Source organism: Pyrus communis, chromosome 17 (genome assembly GCF_041283825.1).
Source record: "Pyrus communis isolate YQ-2024b chromosome 17, ASM4128382v1, whole genome shotgun sequence".
Classification (NCBI taxonomy): Eukaryota; Viridiplantae; Streptophyta; class Magnoliopsida; order Rosales; family Rosaceae; genus Pyrus; species Pyrus communis.
In genome coordinates this window covers 18,931,642-18,942,520 of record NC_142581.1, presented here as the reverse complement: position 1 = coordinate 18,942,520, position 10,879 = coordinate 18,931,642, and the positions used below count along the sequence as shown (strand labels likewise).

The following is a 10,879-nucleotide window of genomic DNA, read 5'->3' as shown; positions in this document are numbered from 1 at the left end:
AAAAAAAGCTGCTTCTGCTGTGCTGTGAGAATAAGCAGCTGTGAAATAAAGCAGCAGAGTGTTTGGTAAACTTTTTTGTAAAAGTGCTTTTGAAAAAAAAAAAGCAGTATTAGAGTGTTTGGTAAACTTTTATGTAAAACAGATGTGAAAAAAAGCCAGTTTTTCAAAGCTAGGTTTTGTAGCTTCTTGTTTTTGGCTTTTTTTCATCCAAAACTGTGAAAAAAAGCTGAAGCTGAGTGTTTACCAAACACAAAAACAGCTCCCAGCTTCTTTTGATAGCATCTTTTTTCAGAATCACCTCAGTACCAAACCAGGTCTTAGTCTGGTGGAACCTCTACCAACTTGGAAAATCCACTATGCGGTACATTGAAAGAGGTTCGAAGTTTGAATCCCCGACCCCCTCCCCCAAGTGATAACAAAAACATAATTTACAAAAAGACGGAAGCATAACTCTTTGCTTCTACTCAAAGAAAAATTGTAAAAATTTAAGCACGATAATTTGCTGAAAATTACTTATAGGCATCATATTGCAACAGCAATTCATGGGCATGGAAACTAAGTTCCCGCTCACAGCCCAAGTAGCAAGCGACACCAACCAAGCAAGAAGTGTGGAACAATTAACTCGTAAGACAATGTAAGAAAATCAGCTAATCAAAAGCAATACCGACACAAAAAGCTTTCCTCGTTCAATCTATCCCGACAGATCATTTTCCTTGCAACTCACTGTTTCTTATGACGGAGAACAATTTATGCAAAGCACTTTGAAGAAGGAACTGGGTCTAAACGTACAGATATCTGAATAAGAACAAACAATTTTTGCTCCTTCGGTCAAGTAGAGGCCACTTCTTTGTCTTCTGTCAAAAAAGGAATTGGTTTCGTTGGGGCTGGCAAGCGGCCAATGCTATCAACTTTATCCTTCTGTTTTGGGGGAGGTCTAGCTGCTTTCGGCAATAACCTGCCTTTCTTTTCAAACCACTCAGGTTTAAGCAATGCTCGAAAGCCCAACTTGTTGTAATACACTCTTCTAACAGACCCACCTGCAGCTTCAACAGCTTCCCTTGCCCTTACGGTGACACGTGATACCTGCAAACCTCTCTCGTAAGTCCATTTTTGAGTTGCATGCAACAAAAAGAGGAATGAAACCCAAAGTCTGACCCATCTGCATTTACTCCATATCCATGTGAATAATAATTAGCGTAAAAAGTATCTGCCACCACTAAATAGTAATGGACTGATAGTTCATTTGTAAACTAATTTCAAAATTCTATCCCGAATTAATTATTGTAATATTTCATAATTCTATACCCTGAAAACATTTCAAGCCATCACTAAATTTCCACTAATGAACATGATCACCATTTTCCAGTCATAGCATGGTTCTGCCTTACCAGAATCAAGTTTGAACAGTTTTTTTATTGATAAAATTTGACGGAGATCAAAGGTTATGTTACTAAACACTACAAAGAACAACGTAAATTACAACGACATCAGCAAACCATTGGACTAGCAGTAATCTATATATCATATTTAACTGACATCGCCACTCCTTGGTTCAAAATACAAATTGAAGTGGTGAGAGACTCTCAAGCCAGTGATGATATCAACATATAATCCAGCTACGAAGAGCACATACACTTTTGAGGTAAAGGCAGAAATTTTAAATCTAGAAACAGTGAAGAGGAAGCAAGAAGTACAGGAGTACCCGCATAATGCACAAGTCCATGTCAGGTGGAATGCCCAGATGAATACATACCTCTAGATGAATTGGCCATTGGATCTGTTCAGCACCACGTCCCATCAATCGCACTCCATCTTTAATCTGCTTCCCTATTGCCCCTGTATCCTATTGTAACAATAATCACCCGACTGAACAAAAGTTGATGGAGGAAATAGTGCAATTGACCGTACCTTGAGCGTTTTCATTGTAATCAACTCAGACGAATCAATCTTTCCTGCATTTATAAGTGTAGCAATTTTTCCTAATCCTACAGGCTGCCACAACGACATGTACGCAGATCAGAAAATGATTGGAAATAAAGTTAATATTTAACAGCCCTCAGAAATATAAACAAGGCTTACATATATTAAAAATCAAAAGGAATGATAAAATCAGTTTGCTATGTAACCAAAAATATCAACCGAAAAAAATAATCTAAAACAAAAATATCCGGAGCATAATGGTTTTCAAGCATTGAGGAATCCGTACACATGTATGTATGTACGTATAAAAGTAACTACTACTCAAGCATTGAGGCAAGACATACAATTACACCAAAGGGTACTAACAACAAGTACTTTTCTATTGCAAATATCAAACTTCGAGCATAAGCACTGGAAATTATCAAACGAACGTGCGAGTCATTCGTTGTACCAACAGAGAAACAAGTAGCAACATAACGACAATTAATATTGACTTCAGTACCAGCTAACTATGAGCGCCTATGGAAGTTACTTCCTTACTATCTCTATCAGGAGGGATATAACTATGGCTTTCACAAATTTATGTTGTCTGTGTCAGCACACATGCGCACGCATTGTATAGACAGAGTACATGACTAATAAGCAACATATTCCTGTAAATTAAATCAATCTCAATTGAGCGGTTATGTTTATGCATCTGCTACTGCTTCGGAATATAACAACTAGAAGAAACAAAGTATACAAAATTTCCAATAGAAAGGAATTGACCTTGACAGTGGTTAAACTCATTCCACTACATTTCCTTCGTATTCAAGAACTTCGGGGCAACTCGACCAATAGAAATGCACGATACAAACATAGAAGAAATTAAAGAGGATAGGGTACCTGAAAAGTGAGACTAAATGGGTTGTTAAAGCCACGCTTGGGCAAACGACGGCGCAGCGGAGTCTGACCACCTTCGAAGCCCAGCTTCCCAGAGCCTCGAGCCTTCTGACCCTTGTGGCCTCGACCGGCAGTCTTGCCTTTACCAGAGCCAATCCCACGGCCTTTCCTCGTCTTCTGCTTCCTGGGCACCTTGCCTCTCAGATCGTTCAAGCTCAGCAGACTGTAGGCTCTCACTCCCTGAAATCCAAACCCTTTGTCATTGCTAAAGCTAGGGTTAGGGTTTAGGCATGGGAGGAAATGTAGGGATTGAGATGGGATGGGTGAGTGTGTGGGGAGGGTGAGAGGGGGCTTGGTGCGAATTGAGGAGGTGAAAATGGTGGTGGAGAGAAGGGATGGGAGTCGTCTTCTCAGCATAATTGCGATTTGCAGTTGTAGTATTACTGAATCATTACCAGAGGGATGAGGATTAGTGAAGTGGAGGCAGCGGCGGCGGAGGAGTTGGTTTGTGAAGAAACTGCGAAAAGCTTAAACTGCTCGAAACGTTGTCGTTGCAATGGTTTTGTCGAAAGGCTTTAATAAATTTTTATTTTTTAGACAAAATCATTTCAATTTAAGAAAAACTAATGAAAATGATTCAAAAACTTTTAGTTTTAACGATAAAAACAAAATAAAATATAAAATGAATAGTACCAGGATTAACTTTTTAGTGTAAAAATATGGTTTTTCGTTAAAGTGAACAGTACTGCGAGTTTTTCGTTAAAACTCTCCTCAATTTAACCAAAATAAAAGGGGAGTTTTAACGAAAAGCCCGCGGTACTGTTCACTTTAACGAAAAACCACATTTTTACACTAAAAAGTCAATCATGATACTATTCACTTTACCCTTTATTTTGTTCCTATCATTAAGATTTAAAGTTTTCAAGCCCTTTTCATTAGTTTTCCTAAATAAAAGTCATATCATGTTATATGAGTAAACTGCCAATTTGCCTCCTGAATTATCACCTAACTTTCGATTTCCCCCTTGAACTTTTTAATTGGAAAATTAAGGATTTAAACTAATTTTTTTTGTTGATTTACCCCCTACTGTTAATTTTTCATTCATTTCATCCAAAATAAGTGTGGGTAGTTCGGTCGCTTCATTCTTTAAAATAATTGAAAACCTTAGATTTCTAAAATATAAACCTATGCAAATATGTGTGATTTTGTAGCTTTTGTGTTTAAAGGTCTAGCGAATTGACGTTTTTGTCTACAAATGAGAGTTATGTGGTGTGCACATGATCAGAGTTAATATTAATTTGTATGAAATTTATGAAAAACTAACAGTAGGAGGAAAATCGGCTAAAAAAATTAGTTGAAGTCCTTATATTGGGCATCTATCCAATCCAACGACGGAGAATGGCCAGATTAGGAAATTCTAAATCAGAATACTAACAACAAATAAATGAAAAAGATAAAAAGCATTTCTTTTTCTTTCACTTTCTTCGTTGATGGTGTTCCCTTTTTTTTTAGTCAAACAATCCATTTTTGTTAAATTAGATGTTAGATTAACCACCGACGAAATTTGAACTCACACCGTCATACAAAAAATCAACTTATTTTCATAACTGTGGTAAATAGCCACTTGCTCGTTGACAGTGTTCAATTGTTGTAATTTTCTGATGGCAAATTAGAATACAAGCTACAAAGCTTTCGACTTTTGAAGAACGCGCTCTTGTTTTTATTAAATCGGAGCGCATAATAGAATTTGACGGGGTCTCAAATCTTAATAGTGATTCCTCTAACCCGTAATTAAATTACTCTTCCTGTTGAGTTGAGAGTAAAAACTTATAAATTGTAGCAATGGTTTCTCAACTTTTATCTAATTGGAGTAATGATCCCTCAACTAAAAATATATTATCATTGATGCCTCAACTTATTAAAACATGCATTTATGATCATTTTCATCAACTGCGTTAGAACTTCCGTCATAAGGAATCACGCGAGGCTAGATCAAGGGTTAAATATGGAAAATCAAATTAAAAAAATTATAACAATGGTCCCCAAACTTTAATTCAACTGGAAAAATGATCCCTCAATTTTAACTCAACTAAAGCAATGGTCCTTCAACTTTAACTCAATTGTAGCAATGATCCTTCAAACATAACTCTTTTTAATAGAATTCTAACGGAATTGACTAAAATGATCATAACTACACGTTTTGATTAGTTGAGGAACCAATAGTAATGAATTTTTAGTTGAAAAACCATTGCTACAATTTCCTCATAAACTTAACACCCAAAATAGGTTAAGAAAAGAATTTTAACAAATATATATATTTTTTTTTTGGAACAAACTACATCATCTATACTACAAAAGAGAAGAGTGTTTAGCCTCACAATGAGCTAGCAATAACATGGTTCAAATTCGTCTTTGACGAAAATAAAACCTAAGACCTCTAACTTACAAGTGAAGAAAAATATCACTAGACTGTAGTATTAAGTAGCTCTTAATTTTAACAAATATTAACATGCAAAAAACAACAAAGGTTTGTCTCTCTCCCGCAGAGAGGAAAGAAATAGTATTGCCAAAACGAATCCTGATCGTACATGAAAGTAATTTGGATCAAATTAATCCTTTCAAAATTTTATTTCGACAAATGCTAAAAAAAGGAGAATAGCTTGGAAGCCGTGAGTAGCCACGCGATTCAAAAAATTACGGCCAGCGGGCAACAGAGGCACCCTCTCATTTTGCATGGAACCTGCTGCTAATTGAGTCGTAACCCGGTACATGTACAACTGCCACAAAAACACGAGGGGTTAATTTCCTCACCCTTGAATCAATGCCAGTAAACATCAACGACGAGACCAGTGTCTAAGAAAGTGGAAATTACCGCTGCCATATGTTGCCAGTGTTAGAGGTGAAGAGATAATCTTCTGCGCAATTGTAGTAATGTCTTTCAACGTCACTCCTTCCACTGTCTTCAAGAAGTGCTCCACAGGTTTCCTGCAATGGTAAATAGTAATGTATGTTTTAGCAAGTTACAACAAATACAGCTTACCAAATAGAAACAGAGCAGTTATTGAATTACCTATCTCCGTATGTCAAAACCTGCCTTCCTATATCCTCTGATGCAATCATCTGCGAAATGGAAAATGAAGACCCATTAAGAATGACCGAACCTCAACAACAAAAATCTTAAATTAAGAACAAACTAGTGCATCAGAGAACCACTGCCGCATAATCATGTGTGTGCGAGAGAGAGGGCATACTCTAGATTCTAGATTCATTAAAACTGCAGCCTTTGTGGACTCCTTGGCACGTTTGACCTGTACATCCGTAACTGCAAACAAGAAAGGCAGCGATGAGAAACATAAATCAGAAATCGTTCATTCAGAAACAAGACGAAAGTCAGAAATAAAAAGAGCAAACCTTGTCCAGGTGTTGCAATTGTAAGTAATTCCTGTGCTGCTATATCAACTGCTTTCGATGCAAATTCAGAGCCCTACATTCAAAAATAGCAACAAAAGAAATCATTTTCAAATATAAGATTCCTGCATTAATTATTTTACAAAATGATCAAGCCAATTGGCGATTCGTATTATTCGATAAAAGGCAGACACAAAACCATCATGATATGTGTTGTTCAACAGAGAAAAACCATCTTCATAAAACTAGCTTAATGAAATTAGTTCCAATGGCCAGAATTGAAATTATAAACTCATGGTAAATGCGCTAGAAAAACAGCATGGGTTGTTCCAACAGAAAATATCAATTGCCAGACTTCAAATTATAATGTGAAAGCAGGTAGATGCCATATCGATAAATCTATCTTCTGTCCTAGTCATACACACCCACATACACAGATACTACCCCAGAAATCAACATTAACTACAATGACAGAGAGCTCAAGGTTGAGCCTTACAGTGCTAGCATAAATGCCAAACAACCCAGAATCATTGAAGATGCTGTTGAATGCAGAAAAGGATTGGATCTGTGGATACTGATTCAAGACGCGGAGATCTGTTGTCAAACAAACATAATGATCATTATATAAAAATGTAAAAAAAATATCCAACCAAACAAGAATAATAGTCAAGCACTCTAGCTAATTAGCAACAAACTAGAAGCCTAGATAAAACTTACATAGCCTTGAGTGCATCCCCTTTCCAGGGCCCCCAGCAGAGAAAGAGCCACCACCTCCCATCAGCAACTGCAAATACACAATTGTTATCGTCACCCATCTATACATGACAATTGAGTCTTTATTATGATGACGTATCAATAAGTAATAACCAGATGATTCTACAAATATCTGTAATAATATGTTAAACATTCCAAGAGTAAATGTGGAACCTGGAGAACTGTCAAAAGGACGGCTTGCTTCTCTTGCCGCCAGCCACCGGGAACCTCAAATGCTAGAGCTATGTGTGTTTCCTGGATGATGAGTATAGCAGATAGCATGTTAGCAACAAAACTAAATAATTTATGTGACAATTTCCTACATTTGGGTATCAGACAATGAGGAAGTATGAAGGAAAGAAGAAACAACTCTTGAATGGACAGAAATACGAACTGGTGTATCAGCTTGATAACGGAACTCTCCTCCAACATATTTGGATAGTGGCTCCTCATAGCGAGGCACACTCGGTAGGTCAGAGAGAAGTGGTTCTGCAATGGATACAATCTCCTGATGATCAACCCCAGATGCTGCAAGAACTATACGAGGAGCAGTATAATTTTCCTGAGATTCCCACGTCAGCAACCAGTCAGTAGTCACACCAGATCAGACATTAATAGGAAATAAGGATAGAACAATGTTATAAAAAAGTAAACAAGAAAACCAAGTTATTTGAATAAATAAGAACTACACTGCATGCAGTATTGAATTTTAGGTAAGGGATAGTTCGCAAGAGTACACAGTATTAATAGGTTTCAAGATCTTACAGCAATGAACTGCTCCAAGATGCTGCCATTCAATCTGTTCAGTGATGATTCAGAAGCCAAAAGAGGATTAGCCAATGCACCAGAATAACCAGCAGAATGAATCGCCTCCAAGAGTAAGCCCTGCGGATTCTTAGAAAGTTCTCCAATCTCTGCCCGCACCTTATTGAGCTGTATAAAAATCAAGTGTACTGAAATAAGAACGACTGAACAACTAATGAAATTGACAACAAATCGTCAAGACTTTTCCTCTTTGAATCCTCCCTAATTCAAACAAACTTCTCTCCTTCAAGTGCCAAACTAATTCTCAGTAGAGGAATATGTCAAAAAGTTCTGTTGTTTTTTTACAAATTGGAAATACAAAATTAAACACAAGACAACCTTCTACCACCCCAACTCCTCCGATCTTATAAATACCATAACTAACTATAAGTGGTATATAAATGCAACATAATTTGTCCAATGAATCCCAAAAAGGATGTCTAATAACTTTGACAGAATATTTAAGAACTAGAAATTTTACCTCTTCATTGACTTCCCATTCCAAGAAGGCAGGGTTCCTCACAGAGTCAACAAGTAGTTCCACCATCTGGGGAACATAGGTCTTGATAGCATCAAAAGTATATCCCATTTGCTCCCTAGAGGCACTGGCTCCTATGTGACCACCGATTGCTTCCACTTCTCTCACAATGCGTAAGTGGCTCCGGTTGGTTGTACTCTTAAAAGCCAATCGTTCTAGCAAGTGTGAGGCACCACTGGATACTGGTGTCTCATATATCGAACCAGAATCCACATATATTCCAATGGACGCTGCAGCACTCTGAATACTCAACACAAAAAGAGCCAAAATTAATCCACAAGATTGAAAGTCAAATGAGAAAGCTGTACAAGAAAAGAAAAGTTTAGCTACATTGTATTACATACCGTTGAAGTTTCTGAAGCTATTTTGACACCATTAGAAAGAGTTGTAATCTGCGTCTTGCTTGGTTCAACATAATCAGGTACTGGAGGAGGAAGGTTAACACCTGGGAGTTGGGTTTCCAACGAAGGAAGAGCACTTGAGCTCTCCCCCGTCAGCCAGCTAAAGAGACCCCCAGATGATGGCTTCGATACAGCTGCACTTGTTGCAAACCGGGTGGCCCCCAAAGTTCCACGGCCCTACTCGGACATATTCACATCACGGAGCAGTCAATGACATGTAAAAAATCAAGAACAATGACATTTCGCATCCAGCAACTATCCTAAATTGCTCCTCACAAATTTCAATCAGAAACTCTAATTCTACGATATTCATCAATCATGTTACAAATACACAATATCATCTATCCCTAACACAAACCAAATAGTAGAAACTCCAATCCCTTTAAATTTTCTCAAATAAATAGATAAGTATATCGATTGGAATTAGATTTCTCATTTAATTAGGAAAACTACACATAATTCACGAAGACTATAAACTAATTTCCAATTTATTTCTCCAATTAAAAATAAAAATCCTCACTTGCCGCTCCAAATGAAATCTAATCAGATTAAAATGCTATACATCCGCATCAATCAATAAAACAATACCCAAAATTGGTCAAACAATCGTTAAAAATTCCAGAAAATGAAAACCCAGAAAGGATAAACGCAGATCTCACAACACGAATTCCATTCGGTTTACAATGCATAGGAAACGGAGCAGATAGTTAGGGTTTTGGGAGAAGAGAGATTGCGACTGACCTTGAGGGACCTGAGTCGGGAGGCTGCTTTGTACATGGCGATGGAAGCTCAAGATTGATTGCAGCCCTAGAAAACCGATTGGGGACTTTTGCAGCCTCTGTTCCTCTTTAAAGGTTTGAGCTCTTTCTGAGAGAACAACAGAGAGAGAGAGAGAGAGAGAGAGAGAGAGAGAGTGGCTGTTGGAATATAAAAGAAATGCAGTTTCGGAGACATGAACTTGGTTACAGTTAGTGTTGGGCTTCATTTACTGGGCCAGTAAAGGCCCAAGAAGAAGGATTTTGTGACGAGAGTATGTTGGACCAAACCCTTGTTGTGGGGGTTTATTTTGGGTCAACTCTCTTTTGAGTTCGGCCATTATAGATCCTCCCAACTTTTGTGATGTCCAATTGATTTTGATCAAGTCCGGGTATGAATTAATCAGGATGGTGCTATCCACACACATTTTTCTTATCCTTCACAGACTTATTTTAATTTTCGACCGTCAAATCGAATGAATTCTGAAACATCAAAAAACAAAAATTAACAAAGAGTGTACATAAGGTAAAAATGGGTGTATAAATAGCACCACCCTTAATCAATATACATAAAGAGAACGTTTACGAATAAGGAATAGAAACATATATAATTTTCATTGCGCTTATTAACAACCAAATGATAAATAAGTAAGTTGGTTTTCACATTGATTTTGGTATGACGTACCCCAAAATCAAGCATGGGATAATTGGATAGTTGATTATCTCAATTCTCATGCGCATTCATTCTTATACTGATCTATGACCTCTCTAATACCAAGTAAGTAAACATGCTACAATAATGTGTTGACATTATTATCACCAATGAGGCAAGTTATTGGTGCATTTTCAACAATCTCAATGTCATGCACCTTTGTTTGTCAACCCGTCTATATATTTGGCAAAAAAATTTAAAAGTGCTTATGAGTTGTACAAGTGCTTTCTAGAGAAGTCATTGGAAAAAAGATTTTCACCCCTTCTCGGACCTCGTTCCTTCTGCCTGACACAAAACCCAAAACTAAAGTTCCCTTTGTCGTCGGCTTAACATTTTTTGGGGTTGATGGCAACCCCTCTGATTTGCAATTTCTTAGCTCTTGTCATTGTTATGAGCGAACGTCTCATATTTGTATGATGTGCCCATTTTGTGGTTTTTTTCTTGTTTCTATTCTTCCCCCACCTTTTTCACTTAGTCTTGCTTTCTTTTACCTCTCAAATCTCATGCCATATATTTTTCAATTTCTGCTTCCTCTCTGCCTCAAATTGCAGCTAGTGCTCATCCCCACCCTTACCACCACATTTGTGGACTTTGAGTCTACAGTGGTCGGTCAAGTGGATTAAAGGTCATTTTCAACCGTTTCTCTAATTGATTGAGAATTACACGGGTTGGCTTGAGTACAAAGTCTAACCCCATTCTCAATGGG

The 10,879-nt window shown here is 37.4% G+C and overlaps 2 protein-coding genes across 2 annotated transcripts; both read right to left on the bottom strand.

Annotated features, from left to right (window-relative positions):
- Window positions 1–498: 498 nt before the first annotated feature.
- LOC137708139 (uncharacterized) lies at window positions 499–3,352 on the bottom strand. Its single transcript, XM_068447141.2, has 4 exons — window positions 2,806–3,352; window positions 1,909–1,992; window positions 1,754–1,843; window positions 499–1,083 (listed from the first exon to the last, which is right to left on the bottom strand). Exons 1-4 carry the CDS (start codon window positions 3,217–3,219, stop codon window positions 829–831), a joined length of 843 nt encoding a protein of 280 aa, XP_068303242.2. The 5' UTR covers window positions 3,220–3,352; the 3' UTR covers window positions 499–828.
- A 1,925-nt stretch (window positions 3,353–5,277) lies between these two features.
- LOC137707431 (mitochondrial-processing peptidase subunit alpha) lies at window positions 5,278–9,660 on the bottom strand. Its single transcript, XM_068446297.2, has 13 exons — window positions 9,448–9,660; window positions 8,650–8,883; window positions 8,249–8,545; window positions 7,729–7,896; window positions 7,358–7,525; window positions 7,138–7,218; window positions 6,928–6,994; window positions 6,707–6,804; window positions 6,214–6,286; window positions 6,054–6,124; window positions 5,873–5,922; window positions 5,675–5,787; window positions 5,278–5,579 (listed from the first exon to the last, which is right to left on the bottom strand). The coding sequence occupies exons 1-13, from the start codon at window positions 9,481–9,483 to the stop codon at window positions 5,527–5,529; spliced, it is 1,509 nt and encodes a 502-aa protein (XP_068302398.2). The 5' UTR covers window positions 9,484–9,660; the 3' UTR covers window positions 5,278–5,526.
- Window positions 9,661–10,879: the final 1,219 nt, after the last annotated feature.

Bases quoted from the DNA above. Each gene is read 5' to 3' on its own strand.
- LOC137708139 (XM_068447141.2), bottom strand. From the start codon at position 3,219: ATGCTGAGAAGACGACTCCCATCCCTTCTCTCCACCACCATTTTCACC. The intron at 1,993-2,805 runs GTACCCTATCCT...TCGTTGTGGCAG, and splicing joins CATTTAGTCTCACTTTTCAG to CCTGTAGGATTAGGAAAAAT. The intron at 1,844-1,908 runs GTACGGTCAATT...TTGTTACAATAG, and splicing joins TTACAATGAAAACGCTCAAG to GATACAGGGGCAATAGGGAA.
- LOC137707431 (XM_068446297.2), bottom strand. From the start codon at position 9,483: ATGTACAAAGCAGCCTCCCGACTCAGGTCCCTCAAG. The intron at 6,805-6,927 runs GTAAGTTTTATC...GTTTGACAACAG, and splicing joins GGGGATGCACTCAAGGCTAT to ATCTCCGCGTCTTGAATCAG. The intron at 5,788-5,872 runs GTAATTCAATAA...TTACCATTGCAG, and splicing joins GTTTTGACATACGGAGATAG to GAAACCTGTGGAGCACTTCT.